Source organism: Leptopilina heterotoma, unplaced genomic scaffold, assembly GCF_015476425.1.
Source record: "Leptopilina heterotoma isolate Lh14 unplaced genomic scaffold, ASM1547642v1 Lhet_58, whole genome shotgun sequence".
NCBI classification, from domain to species: Eukaryota; Metazoa; Arthropoda; class Insecta; order Hymenoptera; family Figitidae; genus Leptopilina; species Leptopilina heterotoma.
The window spans coordinates 3,813,126-3,836,501 of NW_025111131.1; the positions used below are offsets into that span (position 1 = coordinate 3,813,126).

General features: G+C 21.9%; 1 protein-coding gene across 2 annotated transcripts; it reads right to left on the bottom strand.

Moving 5' to 3' along the window:
• Positions 1-8,815: 8,815 nt before the first annotated feature.
• On the bottom strand, positions 8,816-23,235 carry LOC122508855 (protein CASC3-like). Of its 2 annotated transcripts, XM_043622448.1 has the most exons (9): positions 22,936-23,234; positions 19,284-19,708; positions 18,437-18,578; positions 17,874-18,019; positions 17,384-17,790; positions 14,234-14,509; positions 13,813-13,845; positions 13,121-13,383; positions 8,817-10,082 (listed from the first exon to the last, which is right to left on the bottom strand). In XM_043622448.1, exons 1-9 carry the CDS (start codon positions 23,032-23,034, stop codon positions 9,144-9,146), a joined length of 2,730 nt encoding a protein of 909 aa, XP_043478383.1. In that variant the 5' UTR covers positions 23,035-23,234; the 3' UTR covers positions 8,817-9,143. The 2 variants fall into 2 exon arrangements, with proteins under 2 accessions (XP_043478384.1, XP_043478383.1); XM_043622449.1 differs by lacking the exon at positions 13,813-13,845 and having other exon boundaries at positions 8,816-10,082; positions 22,936-23,235.
• Between the last annotated feature and the right edge of the window lie 141 nt (positions 23,236-23,376).

The following is a 23,376-nucleotide window of genomic DNA, read 5'->3' on the forward strand; positions in this document are numbered from 1 at the left end:
TTGTCAAGAAATCCTTTTGAATATAATTCATCGCAAAAATTAAATTTTTTTTTAAATTTTTATAAATAATAAAATTCTTCGGAGGATTACAATTATTTTTAAAACAATTTTAATAAACTTCAAAAATAAAATATTTCATTATATATACAGACACGATTATTTAAAAAAGTTAAAAAATTCTTTGTTTAATTCAACTATTTTCAAAAATATTCAATTAAAATTATTCAAAAAACCACATTATTTAGAAAAAGCACAAAAAAATTCATCAAAAAGATTTAATTATTTACAAAAACTCTAATAAAAGTGTTTAATACCTAGAGTTAAATTTTCTATAAGTAATTTTAATAAAATTTTAATAGTAAAATTATTAATTACAATTATTAAGAAAATCGATTATATTTAATAAATTAAATAAATTTTTTGAATGAATTTAATTATTGTCAAAATAACCTTTAACAGTATCTATTTTTCGAAAGAATTTAATTATTTTCTATTTTTTAATAAAATTCCTTGAATGAATTAAATTATTTTAGAAAATTATAATAAAATTCTGAGAAGAATTTAATTATTTTCTAAGCATTTTAATAAAATTCAATAATTAAATGTTTAATTTCAATTATTAAGAAACACGATTATTTTAAAAACTTAAAAGAAATTGTTCATAAAATTCAATTACTTCAAAACAATTTTAATCGAATTCCTCGGATAAATTCAAATATTTTTAAATATTTCCATAAATTTCAATTATTTCCTAAAATTTTAATAAATTGTTCTAAACAATTCAACTATTTTTATAAATACTAAAATTCTTTGCAGGAATTAAATAATTTTTAATCCAATTTAAATAAAATTACCACGAAAGAATTTAATTATTCTCAAAAATTTACATTAAATTCAATTTCAACAAGAATTTAAAATTCTCTAAAAATAATTCAATTATTCTCTAAATATTTTTAAAAAATTCAATTATTTTCAAAACATAATAAAATTTTTGTGATGAATTCAATTATTTTGAATATACTTAATTTTAATAAAATTCTTTAAAGAAATTCAATTATTTTCGAAACAACTTTAATTTAATTTCTCGAAAAAATATCATTATTTTAAAATATTTCTATAGAAAATTCTCCATACCAATTTAATAATTTCTTAAAATTTTAATAAATTCTTCGAAACATTTCAATTATTTTTATAAATAGTAAAATCCTTTGCAGAAATTCAATTCTTTTCAAAATAATTTTGATAGAATTCCAATAAAGAATTTAAATTTTTAAATATTAACATTTATGTTAATATTTGAAAATTTTAAATTTAAAATAAATGAACTTTAGTTCATTTATTTTCTAAAATTTTAATTTATTCTTCGGAACAATTCAATTATTTTCAATACAATTTTAATAAAATTCTTCTTCATAAAATTCAATTGCTTTCAAAATTTTCAATTAAAATTATTAAAGAAACTCCATTAGTTAAAAAAAAAATCAAAGAAATTTTTCAAAAGAATTTAATTGGGATTTTTAAAAATTTTAATAAAATCCTTCGCGAGAATTCAGTTATTTTCCTAAATAATAAAATTTTTTGAAGATATTTTATTATTATCAAATTTTTTGATAAAATTCTTTGCAACAATTCGACGATTTTACATTAATTTTAAAATTCAAAATTACATTTATTACTTTTTATTTATTTTCTTGTTTATTATTATTGCTTTTAATAAATTTGTACTTATGAGAAAAAATTTTATAGAAAGAAGAAGAGGGAAGAGAAAAGAAAGATTAATATACCGAATGATTGCAAAACTTTATTGTTTTATTATAATGGCATAATAATGTTTCTATGTTTTGTCAAAAAGTCAAGGCAAGAGGAAGATAAATTAATATACAATGTTGATTGAATGTCAAAAAATAACATACATTAATGATTCCTAAAATAAGCCCATATAATTTGTATTTTACAGAACGGTGAATATTTTATAAACATATTTTTATAAACGTTATTTTCTGTCAGTTCCGTTTGTACGACGTGTTCAAGTACGATTCAGCGATTTACTATTTTTTTTATCCATAAACGTTATTATTTATTCAACAATAAACAAGAAAGATTTTTCGAAATTATCAAAAATATGGATAAAATTAAAATAAGAAAAAGAAATGCTGAATTAAGGGAGAAGATCCATTTTGTTGTTTGCAAAAAAAATTAATAATTTTCTGCAATCATTTATATAACATATCAACTTGAAATTAAATTTAAACAATTTAAAATTGAAAAATAATTAAATTTAGAAGTTTGTCTTCTCGCTTAAATTTTTGCACTCTTTCGAAGCTCAACAACTTTTTGCTTGCCAGAAAACAAAAAGCAGAAAAATAGGTTTTTAACATTATATTACCGTATACTTATTGTAAATGGATATATCTATATATTTATTACTTTTTTTCGTCCAAAATTTAATTTTACATTAGTATAAATTTAAAAAGACGAAGTTTGTGCTCCAAGCCTAGAGTAAGATGATAATAGTTGGTTAAAAATTGTAAATGTCTGCTGTTAAATTATTATCATTCAATTTTAAGCGATGTGTTTCTAAAGTGTCCAACTAAAAAAACAATTTAAAAAAATTTTCATTAAGTGGATGCGCATGAGTCAAAACGGCCAGAAAACGTATCTTTTTTTAATATATTTTTTTCAGAAAATAAATAAATTTTTTTATTTCAAAACTTTTATATCCTGAAATACACTATAAAATAAGTAACACATTAAATTTTTCGTTAAAAAATATTAAAAATCAGGTCCGCAGCAATATTGAATGTAAATAAATTTAAACAAAAAATTATCGAATTAATAGAAATTTTGTGAAATTCAACTGAAAATGATTAAATTTGTTAAAGAATTTCATTAAAAACTTTTTAACAAATCGAATTTTCAAAGTATTTTAATTTAATAATTTATAAATAATTGAATTTTATAAAGAGTCACATTCTAATGTATATTCATGTTTCTTAGTGCGAAAATTAATAATTCAAATTTTTATTAATTAATTTAAAAAAAAAGAATTATTCTAAATTTTTTATAAAATTGAATTTTTGCAAAGTTTTTTTGAAAAATAAGATTTTTAAATAATTGAAATTTCTTTACAATCTATTAAAAATAATTAAATTCTTTTAAAGAATTTTATTTTAATTTTTCGAAAATAATCAAGGGAAGTTTGTCACTGTAATAATTATATTTTTATTTTTAAAAATTTCTTCGCAATATATTCAATTATTAAATAGTAAAACTCATTGCAGAATTTCAATTATTTTTAAAACAATTTTAATCACATTCCTCGAAAAATGTAATTATTCTTAAAAATTTTATTAAAATTCGTCGAAAGAATTCAATTATTTCTAGAAACTGTAAAAAAATTCTTCCCAAGAATTCAATTATTTCCATAAATAGCAAAATTCTTCAGATTTACTAAATTCTCTTGAATATTATTTCTTTAAAAAATTCTTCACAAGAATTCAATTATTTTCATAAATTTCCATAAAATTCTAAAAAACAATTTAATTATTTTCAAAAGTAATAAAATTCTACGCAAAAATTTAATTATTTTCATAAATAATAACATTTTTTGGAAGGATTCAATTATTTTTATAAACAATAAAATTCTTTGCAGAAATTCAATTATTTTCAATACAATTTTAACAAAATTAAATTAATCAAATTTTCAATTATAATTATAAACAGACAAGATTATTTTAAAAAATTAAAAAAAATTCTTTGTTCAATTAACCAATGTACCAAATTTTTAATTAAAATTATTAAAAAAACATTATTTTTAAAAAATTTAAAGAAACTCGTCAAAAGAATTTAATTATTTATTAAAACTCTAATACAAATTTTTGAAGCCTTTTATAGATTTATTTATGTTCGAAATCAAATTAAATTTGATGAGAAAAAAACCGAGAAAAATTACAATATAGCCGGGAATTTTGTTGAACGAAAATAGTAGAAACCCTGATGTTAGTATGGGCCTGATTTTTAATATTTTTTAACAAAAATTTTACAAGTTACTTGCTTAGTAATGTATTTTAAGATATGAAAGTGCTCAAATAAAAAAGTTATAAAAATAACATATCTTTTCTGACCATTTTGTCCTTTGTGAATATTTTTAATTTTTATTAAAAAATTTTTTTTATTTAGATTAAAATTCTAAATTTAATCAGTTTTATTATACAAATTTAAAAAATTATTTTTTCAATTAGATATTACTATTAACTAATTAACTATATTAATTAATTTGTAATTAAATAAGATTAGAATCAAGTTCCTATAGAATCGTAGTCGATTATATATTTATATTGTTTTGTATGTATTTATAATATGTTTAATTTTATTTTGAAAGAAAACTTATTTCACATTTCAATAAAAAAAACTGCTTAATAATCATGGGCTCCAAAATCCTCTTTTAACAATAATTGTTTATTATTATTTCTTAAATTGACTTATACAAACATTGTAACGTTTTTAAAAAAAATTTCAATAAAACTGATTAAATTAGAATCTTTTGTAAAAAAATAATCTATTTCATCGTTAATTAAAAATAAAAACCAACTTACAATAATCAAATTTCTGTTTCAAATGATTTATACTTGACGATAGAAAAGCGATATAGTAAAGGTCAGTTCTAGCCTAGCATCTTCTAATTTATTTTACGAATTCTATAAATAATTTTTACTTAATAGCTTTTTTTTATAAAATATTATACAAATCGAAACACTTATATCACTTTAAAAATTAATTGCTAACAGAATATTTAATTTTTTAAAGCTACATAATGAGAAAAGTGAAATTTGAAAATATAAAAAATATATTGTTTTCAATTTTAACCCTTTGACTTGCTATATTGTCCCAAATTTAATGTTACAGATGAATAGTTGAAATGAATAGTGTAATAAATAATTAATTATAGTAAATACATAGAAGCCTTCCATACGTATTACAAAAAGTCACAGACTCAGGAACTAACATGAAGAAAATTCTAATAAATACACTTTAAAATTAATTTTTTAAATTAATTTAAGTTTAATGTAAAATATATGTATATAAATTTAAGTGTTCGTCTTTTGGCCAACAGACCAATCGCATTTATTTTATGAAAATTCAAACAGTATACTTTCTTTTGCAATCAGAAAATAAAACCAGGGCTCGAACCAGTTCAAGTATTTAAAAATACGGAACATTTTACTTAAAACTATAAATTAAAGTTTCCATAAAGATTTATTATTTATTAAAGATGACCGAGAGATAAAATCATTATCAATTCAATTATTATTTTCTAAAATTTCTAACTAAAATTCTTCTTTAAATCGATAATTTTAAATAATTTTCGAAAAAGTTCTTTGACAATTTTTAAATCCATTTGTTTACAATATTCAATTATTATCTAAAATTTGAAAAGAAATTCATTTTCAAATCAATTTTTATTCGAAAATTCTACTAGAATTCAATTATTTGAATAGAAAAATAAATAATTTATTGAATAATTGAATGTTTTTTAAAATTCAATTCCAATAAAGAATTTTATCAACGAATTTTTAAATAATTGAATTCTTTCGACGAATTTTAATAAAATTTTTAAGAATAATTACATTATTCCAGAAATTCGATTAAAATTGTATTAAAAATAATTGAAATTCGTCGATTTTTTTTAGTGTTTTTAACTAAAATTCTTCTATTAATGCATTAATTTTTAATGATTTCTTATAAAGTTCTTTGAGAATTTTCAAATTCATTTGTTTACAATTGAATTTTACAAAATTTTAATTGTTCGTAAATTCTTCAATTAAATATATATATGAGAAAATAAAAACTTGAAATAATTTCAAAAGAAAAAAATCCGCAATTAAACTTTCTGAAAAAAATTAATTACCCAGAATTGTTAGTTAAAAATATGAAAAAATTCAGATTTTCAAAGATTTTAATTTGAAACCTTTTCAAAATTCAATTATTTCGAAAAATTCACGATCCAATGGTTCTAATATTCAATTATAATTTTCTATCATTTTATTTAAAATTGTATAAAAAATAATTTAAATTCTGCGATAAGTTTTGTCATTTATGAAAATAATTGAATTCTTGCAATGAATTTTATTAAAAATAGTTTTAAAGAATTTAATTCCTGTGAAGAATTTTATTTGTGAAAATAATTGAATTCTTGGGAAGAATTTTATTAAAATTTCTTAAATAATTGAATTGCTTCGAAGAATTTTATTTTTTACCAAAGTAATTGAATTGTTTCGAAGATTTTTACATACATTTTTGACAATAATTGTATTCCCAGGAAGAATGTTATATTTTACGAAAATAATTGTATTCTATGATCAATTTTATTATAATTTTTCAAATTTATAAAGCATTTTATCAAAATTTTTAAAAATAATTGAATTACCGGGAAAAATTTTATTATTTATGAAAATAATTGACTTCTTGCGAAGAATTTTATTCAAATATTTTAAAAAAATTAAATTCCCACAGAAAATTTGCTATTTTTGAAAATAATTGAGTTCTTAAGAACAATTGTATTGAAAATAATTATTGAATTATATCAAAAAATTTTATTAAAATTGCAATTTTTTCAAATAATATAATTTTTTAAAGAATTTTATTTAAATTTTTCAAAACAATTGAATTCCTCAGAGTTATTTTCTTAAATTCTTTGAATATAATTGAATTTTTTCGAGAAACTTCATTAAACAATTAAAAATAATTGAATTGATGCGAAGAAAGTTATAAGAAATTCGTAAGTAATTGAATTCCTGTGAAATTTTTATTAAAATTTTTTTAAAATAATTTAAATTCTTTTGGAAAATTTTATTAAAAATCATTGAATTTAGGAAAAATTTTGAAAATAATTGAAATTTTGCCAAGAATTTTATTAAAATTTTTGAAAATAATTGAAATTTTGACAAGAATTTTATTATTTATAAAGATATTAAAATTCAGACGAGAATTTTTGTAAATTTTTGAACATAATTGAATTTCTGCGAAGAATTATATTACTTTTGAAAATAATTGAATTCTTGACATGAATTTTAATAAAATTTCTTTAAAAATAATTGAATTCTTTTGTGAAATTTTATTGAAATAGTAGATATTGAAAGTGATTAATTTTGACAAATTTGACTTTTCATCCTTTTTCAATCAAACTACAGACTTTACGGACCTTTTTTCAAAAAAACTGACTTTTACGGACTTCAAGCAAATTTTTCGGACCTAGTTCGAGCCCTGTAAAACACATTTAATGTTATTTCATTATTAAATATCTAATATTTGAAATTGTTCGAAATAGTGAATTTTTTTTATACATTTATTAAATATTTATACATAATTTTTTATAATGCATAAAAAATTATACTGGTAAAGATAAAAAAAAATATTCTCCAACGTGCAGTTTACTTTTTTTTTATTAGCCATTAATTTTGCAAAACTCTTCTTTCCACGATTTTTCTTATTTTTTTAGTACAACTTAAATACATAAAAAAATATTTATTTTTAGGTCACAGAAAGTAATTATTAACTTGTAAAAAGAAATGTAACTGAGCAACCAATTTGATACCAATTGGTTTTTACATTATCAATTCTTGAAATATTGTATCTACATTTTTTTACCATAAAAATATGCATAATTAAATAACAAACTCAAAATACTGTTTCTATAAACAGTGTATAACATGTGTACATACATAAATATTATATGCACAAAAATACGCATTATTGTTATTACGCATTATTTTTTCCAATTTTTAATATTTAAATATATTATTATATTTGAATTTACAGTTTCAAATTCATTTTCAAAGTATAATTTAAAAAAAAACGTAAATAAATCAATTTTTACTTTGTAATGTGAAAAAAAAAATAATTGTTTTTATCCTTACTTATGCGAGATATTTATTTCTAGAAAATATCTTTACTTTATACCCATATAAAACTGACGACAGTTAGAAAAAAAATAAAATAAAAAGATACATCGAAAAGCGATTGCGATTTTACTGTCATACTTGAAGATATACTCATTTTTAATTATTTTCTTTTTTTATGTAGATGCTGCGAGTATTGTGTAAATAAATATAATTAATCCGGAGAAAATATTTACATGACCAATTTAATGAAATTTTACTGTTTAATGATTATTTTATTTACATTTCCCTTTTAAACGACTGGAAAAAAACAATCAACGCTACTACAATATTTTATTAAACTTTGAAACTTATTAACAAACCATTTTCTATTGAAACGATAATCCAGACAAAAAAATACAATTTTGAATACCAATTAATTTTTTAATTGAAAGATACTTTTTAAATCTTAAAACAGTTAATAAAGATTATTTTTTATTTATAAATGAAATTTTGAAAATCATTTAATTAATTATTAAAGGCATTTTTCGAATTAGTTTATTAATTAAAAATTTTATCAAAGATTTAATAAAATTAATGCACAAAAATGTATTAAATTTTCTACTGAAAAAATTGCTTTCCAACGATTTCTCAAATAAATTATAAATTTAATATTTAGTATATTTTCTATAATTTATATTAATTTTAGAAATGTCTCTTGTAGTTTAGAACGTGAGCTATTTAAAGAAATTACATTTGCAAACATGAATATAATGGGAGTCTCTTTGAATAAAAAGTGAAGAAACAAAAATATATAAATTACAAAAATACTAATTAATTTTATCATTAAAAAAAATTTTTTACCATCTTTTTTCTTTAACTTCAAACTATTAAAGAAATCGAAATTTTTTAATTTATAAATATTTTGTTTGCTTATACATTAAAAATTCAATTACAATTTTTTCTTTGAAAATTTTTAATAGTTATAAAATTTGTTTAAGATAAAATGTATAGTAAAAAATTATTTTAATGAAAAAAATTATGTAATATAGATTCACTATGCGGTAACGTTGTTTGTTTCGAATTTCGAAATATAGTTGAAAATTTCTGAAAGCATTAATTTATCACTAAATTGGTTAACATGTAAACACTTTGAATTACTATACAACCAAAATATATTCTGATATTGAAACGTAATCATCTAAAATAATTTCAATGTTACAAAAGTATATATTTGTATATATATACTTATTTTTTCTTAAAAAGTTAGGCAGCGGTTTCTTCAACAACGGGCTTTTCTAAAACAGCGCCATCAGTCTCACCATTTTCTACAACTGTATTATCTGTACTAGAAGAAACGATTGTATCAACAACTGGTGCATTATTTAGTTTAACAGGTGCTTCACTTATTAAATCAACTGTCGATGATACAGTTGGATGCTTTTCGGTAATTTCTACCGAACATTCATGTACTTCTGCCACTGTCTCTATTTCTTTTGTTTGTACATTAACATTTTCAAATGTTTCAGTATCTTCACACTCCTTTAGCGGAAGGGTCAAAGATTTTTCGTCTGATAATAATTTATCATCGATTATTTCATTTTCAGTTGATGATGAAATTTCCTCTAGGTTTTCTTGTACGACAATCTCTTGAGATTCTTGTATTACCTCTTCGTACTCGCGTAATTCTTTTTCTTGCGTAATTCGTAATTCCTGTTCGTGTTCCTGTGGAACTAGATTTTCATCTTTTGCTACTGCTTGCTCGATTGCTGCTTGCTCGATTTCAAACAACTTCTCCTGCAATTCATATTGAATTGGTTGTTCATGCTGTGCCACGATATTATGCTGTTCCTGTTCACTCTGTTCAGCAGCCTGTTGAAATTGAATTTTTTGAAACTCTAATTGCTGCAAGTGTTCCTGTTGCTGCTGTTGTAGTTGTAGTTGTTGTTGTTGTTGGTGCAAGTCGTGATGCTTTTGCAAGACTTGCTGATGTGTTTCTTGTTGCGGATGTTGTAGAGTAATTTTACCACGATTTCGAGCTGCTTGATACTGCTGTTGATTATCGGGAGGTGGAAGAATGGGAATCGCAGCAGTTGGACGCCTCACTGGTTGTTGTTGCTGCTGTTGTTGATGTTGTTGAGCAGGACTGTAGTAAGTACAACCTTGTGGTTGGAACAATTCTTGCGGTGGTGGAGGACCTGGAGCCTTTATTTTAAAGAAAAAAACAAAATTAGTTCATTCATTGATTTCTTCATCAAATCTCGGATAGAATTTCTTTTACAACCCCTTTTTACTATTTCAGGCCTCGGATCGACTTTAACGAACAAAAAAAGTCGCTTTAGTCGATTAAAAATAGAAAAAAGTCGTTTATTTAATTTTGTGTAGTCACAAAATTTTTTTGTATTTCCCTGATTCTTCACTGATTTCTAAATTCAATTAATCAAAACTTGTATAATTTTGCTAAATCAGGGTCGCCACAAAAATTTAACTTTATTTTTCCCTGACTTTTCCTTGATTTCCAGACAGAACTTTGACTTTTTTCCTGACCCTAAAGAATATTCTGATTCACTCTTTATTACTCAAATAAAAAGTTCTATGACACTTACTCACGCATTTATTTAACTGTAGAATTATTCGAAAACATCAATAGTTTTATTTCAAATAAATATTAAATCATTATTTTTTTTCATTGGAATTAAGATGTTCAAAAATTTCAAATTCAAACCTTTTCAAATTGAACAACTCATAAGAATATTATTATAAAACATAAAGATGACCGACTGACAAAATCATTATTTTATTATTATAAGAATATTGTTACTGTAATTTCTTCAAAATTATTTGTATAATTTCATTTCAATTAACATTTTCTAGAATTTTTAATTAAAATTCTACTTTAAATCAATTAAATTAATTATTATTCAATTAAACTTTTTCAAAAAAAATTAATTCTACAGAATTGTTAGTTAAAAGTACAAAAAATAATAATTTAATTCTACGAGAATTCAATTATTTAAATACAAAAATAAATCATTTATTCAATAATTGAATGTTTCTTAAAATTTAATTTTTACGAAGAATTGTAATAAAAACTTTTGAAAATATTTAACTTCTTTTAAGGAATTTAATTAAAATTTTAATAAAATTTATTATATTAAAGAATTTTATAACAATTTTTGAAAATAATTGAAAAATTTTTGAAGAACTTTATTAAATTGTTTTAAAATAATTGAATACCTGAGAAGAATTTAAATAATAATTTTTGAAATAATTGAATCCATGCGAAGAATTTTATTAAATTTTGTTTAAATAATTGAAATTTTGCCAAGAATTTTATTAAAATCTTTGACAATAATTTAATTCTTGAAAAGAATATCGCCATCTATTTATAAAGAAAATTTAATTCTTGACGAGAATTTTTAAAAAATTTTGAAAAAAAATTTAATTTCTGCAAAGTATTTTATTACTTTCTAAAAGAAAAATATTACTCTTGTGATGAATTTTGATATTTATCAAGATAATTGAATTTTGGAAAAGAATTTTATTAAAATACCTTAGAATAATTGATTTTCAGGGAATTTATTGAAAATTGTATTAAAAATATTTGAAATTCTGCAATGAAAATAATTGAATTTGTAAATGAAATTTTATTATTTATGAAAATAATTGAATGTTTTCGTAGAATTGCATCAAAAAGTTTTTTCAATAATTAAATCTGTTGATAAATTTTATGAAATTAGTAAATATTAAAAATTATTGAATTGCGAAAAACTTTTGAAAGTAATTGAACTTTTGCTTTAAAACTTTTGTAATAATTAAATAATATTAAAAAATTCATTCTTGTCAGTAATAGGAAATTTTTTTGAAGATTTTGTATTGGAATTAGTGGTAGTTTCATAGTTTATGAGGCAAACAAAAAAGACATAATTTCACTTTTCGTGAAATTTGATAAAAATTGTATTAAAAATAATAATTGAAATTCTGCCAAGAATTTTATTACAATTTTTGAAAATAATATTGAATTTCGGAGAAAAATTTTATTAATTATAAAGATAATTGAAATTTTGACAAGAATTTTTTTAAAATTATTTTGAAAGAAATTGAATTGTTACGCAAAGAATTTCATTAAATTATTTGAAAATAATCTAATTCTTTGAAGAAATTTAATTAAAAAGGTACTATTAAAAATAATACTTAAATTCTAATAAATAAATTGTAGCAAAGGTTTTTAAAATGATTGAATTTCTTTGATTTTAATAAATTTTTTAAAAATAATTACATTTTTCGAGGAATTCTATTAAAATTGTATTAAAAATATTTGAAATTCAGTATTGAGTTTTATTATTTATGAAAATAATTTAATCCCTGTAAAAAAAGTTATTATTTATGAAAATAATTGAATAATAATTTATGAAAATAATTAAATGTTTGCGTAGAATTTAATTAAAATTTTTCTTTACTAATTGAATTCTTTTAGGAATTTTTATTAAAGTAGTAGATATTAAAAATCATTGAATTGAGAAAAGTTTTTGGAAATAATTAAAATTTTGCCAAGAATTTTATTAAAATTTTTGAAAATAATTGAATTTCTGCAATCATTTGTAATTGCTTCAAAATTAAATTTGTTTTAGTGTTTTTAACTAAAATTCTTCTGTAAATCCGTTATTTTTAATAATAAAATATTTAAAAATTTAACTAATTTCAAAAGAATTTTAGTTTTAAATTTTTTTTTAAAATCTAAGTTTGTTATATTTCTAATTAAATTCATTTAAAATTGAAATTTTACAAAATTTCAAATCAAAATCTTTTGAAGTTCATCTACATAATATGAAAATTGTAAACGCAATTCTTTTAAAATTGAATTAATTTTGAAATATTTAAGTAAAATTAGATTTCAAGAATAAACACAATAAAACAATTTCCCAGGATTTTGATCAAAATTATCTGACATTTCCAGGTTTCTAGGATGCGTGGCAACCCTGTTCTTGCAATGTTTGGAAGAAAAGTCGCAATTTTCTTAATTTCCCTGACAAAAATGTTGTTTCCCTGACATTCTCCTGACTTTACTTTGTAGAGAATAATGCAAAAAATATGAATAAAATTTAAAAAAAATTTTTTCGCCTTAAAGTAAATCCGAGGCCTGTTCTTCGATTTAATAAATTGCTTTCTTAAGAAAAAGTTATTTTTCAAGTGAATAAAAATTGATAAACTTGTCGACTTAAAAGTGAAATTAAATATCGTACCTGAACAGGTGCAGGATTATAGCCTTGATATCCTTGATAATTAGGTTGAAATTGGGGCCCAGTGGGACCTGGGACATAGTTTAGTATATTCGGTGGTGCTGTTTGTGGAGGCAAAAATTGCGGCGGTGGAACTAAGAAAGGCGGTGGGGCCGCGTAACTTGATGGTTGTGGAGCTGGTGGTAGCGGGATGACCGGTTGTCCCGTCATTGGCGCATTCGGTGGTGCCACTGCTGTCGGCTGCTCAAAGTGCCCTTGAGGGTAACCTAGATAAAACAATAAACATAAACTTTAATGAGAAAACTAATAAAGAAAATCTATGAATAACACCATTCAAAACAAATCCAAGTTTTATATATTTTTTTTTAAAAACACATGCAACGAATCAAAAGCCAATCGGACACAAATGATCAAACGCAAAAACTTTTATTATTATGTACATGGCTGATTCTCCTGAAAGTGGTCTTTTGGATGTCCCAATCAATTTTATAAAACATATTCACTAATAGTTATTGTCAATTTTTATAGTAAAATTTTTGCCTTCATTATAATTGCAATATAAAAGTTAAAAAAAGAAAAGAAAAACAAGATTAACCTGACTGAAACATATAAGAGAAAATCCTACTAACACAGAAACGTTAAAATCCACAAAAACAAAGCAAAACACATTTTTATAACACGGTTATGGAGCTTACCTTGTGGTTCTAAAACAGCTCTTGAACTTCCAGCTACATATAATGGACAAATAATGGATTTTTAATAGTTTTTAATAAAATTTGTAAAATTTTTCAAATCATCGAAATTCAGAGACTTTCACGAAACATTCATGTCGTGTCCGTGTGTCAAGTCAACGCTTCAAAAATCGTGTCATATTATTAGTTAAAATATATATTGAAGAATTTAAGCATTTAACCATGAAAAAATAAAAAATTTTCTCTTAATTAATAGTTAAATGATCTGAAATTAAACTCCGAATTTCATTAATTACATTTAAGTGAAAAATTCAAGTCAGATCGTCAATCACACGCCTAATATATTTTTTTTTTTTGAAACAACGCTGCACTAAAGAATTTTTTACTTTTGGAAAAAGATATTATCCATGAAGCAAAACATTACCTTGAGGTGGATAAAATGTATGTTGGCCGTGTGGTGAAGGGAAATTTTGTTGTCCGGGTCCTTCTGTAAGTGCTGGTCGTTGACGAAGACTTGAATAACGTTTCGGACGGTTTGCCGAAGCATCCTGCAATGATGGTGTAGGCTGCTGAACCTGTTGCTGCTGTTGTTTCTGCGGTTGTTGTTGAAGTTGTTGTTGTTGCTGCTGTTGAGTGTGTTGCAAACGCGGTGGAACTGTATTCGCCCTTTGTTGAGTCGTCAATTGGACATTAAAATGTTCTGTGAGAAAAAAAATTACAGTTTTAATGTCAATTCAAAGAAAAAACTTAATATTCATTTATTCAGGGTGGCCACGATTTTCTCATTTCAAATTCCCTGACTTTTCCAGGTTAAAAAACGAAATTTTTCCAGGTTTTTAAAATTACATTTTACAAAATTAAATAACTTTCTGATTTCCAGACAAAACTTTGACGAATTCATTTAATTGTTAAATTATTCGAAAACATCAAAAACTTCATTTTTAAATAAATATTAAATCAAAATTTTTTCATAGAAATTAAGATTTTCAAAAATTTTTAATTCAACAACATATAATAATTAAAACTTGACAAAATCATTATTTTATATTATAAGAATATTGTTACTGTAATTTCTTTAAAAATTATTTTCATCATTTCGATTCAATTATTCATTTCTAGAATTTTTAACTATAATTCTTCTTTAAATCAATTTTTTAAAAATAATTTTTGAAAAAGTTGCTTGAGAATTTTCAAATCCTTTTTTTTACAATTAAATTTTACGAAATTTCGATTATTCTGAAATTCTTCAATTAAATATATTAGAAATTAAAAACTTGAAATAATTACAAAAAAAATTCCATTAAACTTTTTGAGAAAAATTAATTCAACACAAATATTAATTAAAAGTGTGAAAAAATTCAGAATTTCAAAGTTTTTGATTTGAAACCTTTTTAAAATTCAATTATTTTTAAAAATTCACGCTATAATGCTTTCATAATTCAATTATAATCTAAAATTTTAAGTGAAATTCATTTTTAAATCAATTTTTATTAAAAAATTCTACGAGAATTCAATTATTTATATATACAAAAATAAATAATTTATTGAATAATTGAATGCTTCTTAACATTGAATGATGAGAAAGAATTTTATACACAAAATTTTAAATAATTGAATTCTTTCGACGAATTTTAATAAAAATTTTCAGAATAATTACATTTTTCGAGAAATTTGATTAAAATTGTATTAAAAATAATTGAATTTAGCCAAAGAATTTTATAAGAGCTTTTGAAAATAATTGAATTTCAAAGAAAAATTTTATTATTTATAAAGATAATTGAAATTTTCAAGAGAAGTTTTTTAAACTTTTGACCATAATTGAATTTCAGCAAAGAATTTTATTACTTTTAAAAATAATTGAATTGTTATTCAGACCAATTTTAATGTTTCTTTTTAAATATGTAATTGAATTCTTTTGTGAAATTTTATTGAAAGAGTAGATATTAAAAATAATTGAATTTGACAATTTTTTGAAATTAATTAAATTTCGACAAATAATTTTATTAAAATTACTTTGAAAATAATTTAATTTTTTGAAGAAATTTAATAAAAAACAAATGAAAATAATACTTAAATTCTAATAAATAAATTGTAGTAAAAGTTTTTAAAATACTTGAATTTCTTTGATGAATTTTAATAAAATTTTTATTATTTATAAAAATAATTAAATGTTTGCGTAGAATTTTAATAAAATTTCAGAAAATAATTGAATTCCGGAAAAGAATTTTATTTTTTATAAAGATAATTGAAATTCTGAAGAGAATTTTTGTAAATTTTCGAACATAATTCAATTTCTGTGAAAAATTATATTACTTTTGAAAATAATTCAATTCTTTAGGCGAATTTTATTAAAATTTCTTTTTAAATAATTGAATTCTTTTGTGAAATTTTATTCAAATGAATTGTTACAAAGAATTTAATTAAAATTTTTGTAAATAATTTACATAATTCTTTGAAGAAATTAAATTAAAAACGTATTGAAAATAATACATAAATTCTAATAAATAAATTGAAGCAAATGTTTTTAAAATACTAGAATTTCTTTGATGAATTTTAATAATATTTTTAAGAATAATTACATTTTTCGTGGAATTATATTAAAAGTAATTGAAAGTCTGGGATGAGTTTTATTATTTATAAAAATAATTGAATTCCAAAAAAGAATTTTATTATTTATGAAAATAATTGAATAATAATTTATGAAAATAATTAAATGTTTGCGTAGAATTTTATTAAAATTTTTCTTTACTAATTGAATTCTTTTGTGAAAATTTGTTAAAGTAGTAGATATTAAAAGTCATTGAATGGAGGAAATTTTTTGAAAATAATTGAAATTTTGACAAGAATTTTATTAAAATTTTTGAAAATGATTGAATTTCTGTGAAAAATTTTACTGCTTTTGAAAATAATTGAATTCCTGCAATTATTTGTAATTGCTATAGAATACAATTTCTTTTAGTGTTTTTAACTAAAATGCTTCTGTAAATCCATTATTTTTAATAATCAATTAAATATATATTAAAAACTTTAACTAATTTCAGAAGAATTTGAATTGTTAATCTTTTCAAAAATCTACGTTCTTTAAGATTTCTAATTAAATTCATTGAAAATTGAAATTTTACAAATTTTTAAAATTATAACCTGTTGAATTTTACCTACTTATGAAGATTGTGAACGCAACTCTTTTAAAATTGAATTAATTATTAAATATTTAAGAAAAATTAGATTTCAAAAATAAATACAATAACTTTAGAAAACGACAATTTTCAAGGATTTCGATCAAAATTCCCTGACTTTTCCAGGTTTTTTCAAGGTTTATAAAATTCCCTGACACTTCCAGGTTTTCAGGTTGCGTGGCAACCCTGTTAATGAAATGTTTACAAATATTGGAATTAATAAAAATTTATCATGAAAAAGTATTCAATTGTCGAATTTTTTAAAAAACTTTTTGAATAAATTATTAAAAGTGATGACAAGTTTCTGATGAAACTTTATTTTAAAAGTTGAAAATATCTTAAAAATGAATAAAAATAGGCATGCTAAAAGAAGAGAATGATTATAAAATAAAACATACTATTCTGTCGTCCACCAGGGTGATAAGAAGTTGATTCAACAATGTTCATGTGTTTAACGTCATTAGCAAGTTGATGTTCCTCGTCCATTTGAATTGGGTTGGAACGTCTATTGTCTGGATTGATCGCACCCGGACCTCTTCCTTTTGGTTTCATTTCTAATATTCGATTACTGACTATATTGTTATTAGTATTTGCTTTAAAACCACGTCCACGTGCTCTACTAGCAACAAGACTTACGGACTCTTGGACATTTCGTTTGTTATTGTCTCGAGGCAAAGCTTTTACATATCCTTTATCAGCATCATCGCCACCAGAATTACCGTTAGAAGTATGAATATAAGAAGCACTTTTGACATCCTTTTTCCATACTTGATTTGTTGTCTCGTTGGAAATTTTACTTTCTCTTCTAAAACAATAAATGCAATTAAAGAATATTTAGATTATTAGATTTATTATTTTGTTTAGCTATAAGAAGGAAATTTTACTTACGATTGACTAATAGGTGGGCTACTTTGTTTAGATTTAAGATTATCTGATTGCGGTTGGAGTGGCGGAAAGTTTGCCTTAGCTTGTGGTTTAGTCTTATTACTATACCAAGCGGATGATATTACAGGTTCTTCCACCTTTACTGGACTCTATAATTAATAATTCAATTTTTTGAGGATAATAATTCAGTATTGTAATTCAGGATGACCACTTTTTTCGTAAACAAAATTCCTAGTCATTAAAAAAAATTCCCAAAAAACTATTCTATAAAATTATAGTCAATACAATTGATATTCACATTCATTTTTTATAAAACAGAAGGTTTTTTTTACAAAAACATTTTGTTTTTCAGATCATTAAATTTTAAATAATTAAACCAATAATTATAATCAGTTTTTGAAAAATAATACTGTTTTCTTTTTAAATAAAAACTTTAAATTTACGTTATTTTTCTGGTTTTTTGGTTCAGCGGTCACCCTGTTACTACAATTATTATTATAGATTAATATTTAGCAATTAATTAACATTCTATAAAAGTTTGTTTTATCAGCAAAACCAATTCTTACCTTATTACCAGGACCAAGAGATGGAAATTCTTCTCCAGTTTTATTTACTTTTCGCCCGACATTCTTATTAGATGCATTTGCAGAGATTTTCCCATAAGCATCTTCATCTTCCCAATTTCTCGTGTACTTGTTAGGGCCACGTCTATTTTAATAATAAAGAAAAAACGGTTTTGTATATTGTTCCCTTAAATTCCGTTAAAAATAAATCATTTTTTTCCTCAAAAAGGGTACAAAAAGAGGACAAAAATTTATATGTTTATACAACTTGCATATATAATTCAAAATTTTCTTATAGCTTCTATAAGATTTTTTTAAAATGATTCGATTTTAATAAGAGATTTAATAATTTATTTTTTTTTACTTTTGAAAATAATTGAAGTTTTATAATCATTTGAAACTTTGAATTTTTTAGTGGTTTTAACTAAAATTCCTCGATAAATGAATTATTTTTAATAATTAATTAAATATATTTATTAAAAAGTTTAACTAATTTCAGAAGAATTTGAATTTTGAAATTTTTTGCAAAAATTAAAGTTCTTTAGAATTTCTAAAACAAAATTCATTCAAAATTGAAACTTTGTTGTTAATAATCTAAATCAGAAATAAAACGCACTGAATTCTATAACATTGATTCTAAATTTTATGATTACACTTTGAAAAAGATTTAAAAAAAGGAAAAACTTGCTTATTTTTTATTGAAAAAAGGTGAAAAAGGAGAGAAATCATAAAAGAAGGTGAAAAAGGTGATAAAATTGAAATAAGGGGTACAAAAGGGGAAAAGGGGACCAGCTGTGATGCCTGTGAGTTTAAAAAATAATTCCCTAATTGATAAAATTGAATGTTGTACCCATAACGCCTTCTTCTTCGTGCTCTCGGCGGTCCTTCTTCGTTTCTAATATCGTAACCATAGACGGCAATTAATTCCTCGTGACTTTTCGGTGCTTGCTCAGCATCATTGTACCTATCGTGATTCCATTTATCATCCTTATCTTTCCACACTTTCTTCTCTTTAGAATCCCGTTCCACTTGAGGTTCAACGGCACTTTCTGTCGCTTCCTCGGCAGTTCTGTCGTCATGTTCATAAAATGTACCACGTTTTGGAATGTATTGAGGATTTCGTCGATCTTCATCATCATCTAACTTTCTTTGGGATTTTTCTTCCTCTTGGCCATCGCCACTTTCTCTTAATACACCTTCTTGTGATTCTGCTTCAGATTCACTTCCAGCTGTGTCATACTCTGAATCGTGACAATCCTCAATTGGTCCACTGCTCTGTGGAGCAAAATAATTAATACTCAATAGGTTAAATAGAAATTTTAAGGAAAACAATAATTCAGTTAAATTGGTTTTAAAAGAATAAACTATTAAATTAAAATATAATAATTAATATAAAATTAAAAATTCTGATACATGAAATACTGAAAATTCCGTTGAACCAAGATTTGGTTTTAGGATGAATTCTACGAGATTTCTATTAATTTCATAAATTAAACTAAAATGACATGGTTATTTCAAGTATTACAGAAATCCATACAATGAATTTTATGGAGGTTAAAGTTTTGAATGATCAAATGAACGAAATTTATTTATTTCTTCTTCAAATTAAATTTGTATTACTACAATTATGCGTTACTATTTAAGCAAATTAATTATAATGTTTTTTAAATGTAAAATTTGAATTTTTAATTTGAATTGTAATCAATAAACTATGAAAATATTTTTAACAAAAAATATTTTGTTCATTTGACCGTTCAAAACTTTTTGTTCATGAATTGTATAAAAATAAGGAATGTGTAAAATTTCCAACTAATCGAAATTTTGTAATTCATTAAAATATAAATCGAATGGTAATATTAAATATATATCAAGTTTAAAAACAATTGCAGGGCTCAAACTAGGTCCGTAAATTCCGTAAAAGTTCATAAATTTTCTTAAAGTCCGTAAAAGATAGTTTTTTTTTCAAAAATGTAAGTAAAGACCGTAATTTGATTGAGAAAAAACGAAAAGTTCGTAAATTGTACGATATAATTTGGAGAATTTTAGAGAAATTACAAATGATTGCAGAAATTCAATTATTTTCAAAAATTTTAATAAAATTCTAGGCAAAATTTCAATTATTTTCGAAAATTTTCCTTAATTCAATGATTTTCAATATCTATTATTATAATAAAATTTTCCAAAAGAATTCAATTATTTTAAAAAATGTTAATAAAATTCTACGCAAATATTTAATTTCTATTTTCATAAAATAATGATAATTTCATAGAAAATCAATTATTTACAAATTTAAGAGGCAAATTTTATTCAATAAATTGTTTTTTTTTGTTTTTAAATAATTGAATTCATGAATTCTAGTATAGAATTTTCTAATAAGAATTGATTTTAAAATGGATTTTAGTTAAATAACTTGAATTGTTAAAATTAATTGAATTTTGTAAAGGTTTCAAATTAAAATTTTTGAAAATATGAATTTTTCATAATTTTAATTAACAATTCTGTGAAATTAATTTTTTTGAGAAAGTTTAATTACGCATTTTTTAAAAAAATTATTTGTACTTTTTATTTTCTAATATATATAACACTGAAAATGTAAGAATAATTGGAATTTTGTAAAATTGAATTGTAAACAAATGAATTTGAAAATTCTCAAAGAACTTTTTCAAAAATTATTAAAATTTAAAAATAAAATTTTTCAAAGGAATACAATTTTATTTAAAAAAGAATTTAATAAAATTCTCCGACAGATCTCAATTATTTTCAATTTTTTAATGAAATTTCTCGAAAGAATTTAATTATTTTCAAAAAGTTTTAAAAAATTCTCAGAAATTCAATTATTTAAAACAATTTTAATACAATTCTTCATAATAAATAAATTATTTTCATAAATAATAATATTTTTCAAGAGTATGTAATAATATTCTTCGCAAAAATTAAATATTGTTGAAAAATAATAAAATTCTTCTTTGGGATTCAATTATTTTCACATATATAATAAAATTTCAACGCAGAATTTCAATTATTTTTAATACAATCTTAATCTAATTTCTCGAAAAATGTATTTATTCTTCATAATTTTATTAAAATTCGTTGAAAGAATTCAATTATTTAAATATTTGTTGATAAAATTCTTTATATATTAATAAGGAATTGAATTTTATGAAAAATTGAATGTTTATTAATTATTTAATTAATTATTAATTATATATTAATTATATATATAATTATATTTATTATTATGTTAATTAATTATTCAATAAATTATTTATCTTTGTATTCAAATAATTGAATTCTAGTTGAATTTTTCTAATAAAAAGTTATTAAAAAATGAATTTTAGTTAAAATTTTAGATAAAAATTAAATATTAAAAGTGATGTTTAGAAAATCACTTTATCACGTGAATATTTAGAAAGAATTGAATTTTGCAATTAATTTTTTTTTGAAAAAGTTTTAATAATTTTTTTTTTATATTTTATTAAAAATTTTTATTTTCTAATATTTATTTAATTGAAGAATTTACGAATAATTGAAATTTCGTAAAATTCAATATTGTAAACAAATTTATTTGGAAATTGTCAAAGAACTGTTTCGAAAATTAGTAAAACTAATCGATTTAAAGAAGAATTTTAGTTAAATATTCTTGCAAATAATAATTAAATAGTAAATGATTTTATCACTCGGTCATTTTTCATAATTATAAAACATGAAGAAATCGATCACATCGAGTCGAAGACTCGGAGTTATCGATATCTTCATGTTTTATAATTATAAAAAATTAAATTTATAATTTTAAGTAAAATGTTCTCTTAATGACTCTGACTGGTTATATTTTTGACAGTAATTGGTCTGTCATTTTTGGTCCTTAAAATACGTATTTTTAAATACTTTTACTGAATCGAGCCCTGCAATTGAATCTAAAGTTAATTTATCATTGCAATAATTGAATATTCATATTGTTTAAAATTTTTCATGAAGTAATTTTAGAAATAATTAAATTTCAGATAAATCAAAATACAGTTCTACGAAATTTCAATTTTATTAAAAATATAATAATTTGAGGTTAAAATCGTTAAAAGTTTGGATAAATTAAATTAAAAATAAAAAAAATTTGATTCTTTGAATGTAAAATAAGTTAAGGTGACACGTTTCAGGGTTTTATACTTTCTTCAAAAAAAACGTTCAACTTATTATGTACTTAATAATTTTTACCAGTAAATACTAATTTTCCAGTGTTTACAGACTTGGCTATTATTAAGATTTATCATTTGATTCAGAATAAACTTAAAATAAAAACAATTGCTTAAACATTTTCTAACCTCACTTTAGCTGAATTATGTAAAAAAACAAAAACATTAAAATAAACCAAATTTCAAAGCTGAACATGTCAATTTTATTTGGAACATAAATAAGAATATGATCAGAAGCAAGCAATCTCATCATTCACAATGAAGGTGGGATATAAATTAGTTTTGCTATAAATTCACAAAGAATGAAAAACTTACTTGAGTTTCTTTTGTTGTATTAAGTTCATCATAGGAATCCGAAAGGTCATCTGAATCCCCTGAATTATGAACTTTCCTACGACGACGAGAATCGGACATATTATTTTTATAAATGTATATATATATATCAACTAACCAAGAAGCACTTTTAAACGTTTTATTCTATATCTCGCCAAAAAGAAAGAAGAGTTGAAATTGGTTATCCGGCGGTGACGGTCAATTTTCTGGCATAGTACATACTTTCGTGTAAAGTAGTTAAATTGTTTGACCTCCAGATCAGAAGCAAGAATGGAGCATATCCATGAAAACGAAGAGTAAACATGAACAACTAAATGAACGCGGCAAAAGTTTTTCGGCGACGCAAATAGTGTGGCATGTAGTAGTGTATAAAAGATGGCGCTAATTGTTGATAATGGAATAATGAAGGAGCTTCCACAATAG

Excerpts from the sequence above, each read along its gene's own strand:
- LOC122508855 (XM_043622448.1), bottom strand. The coding sequence starts at position 23,034 with ATGTCCGATTCTCGTCGTCGTAGGAAAGTTCATAATTCAGGGGATTCA. Across the intron at positions 18,579-19,283 it reads CGAAGAAGAAGGCGTTATGG|ACGTGGCCCTAACAAGTACA; the intron begins GTACAACATTCA and ends TTATTAAAATAG. Across the intron at positions 13,846-14,233 it reads TACATTTTATCCACCTCAAG|CTGGAAGTTCAAGAGCTGTT; the intron begins GTAATGTTTTGC and ends CATTATATGTAG.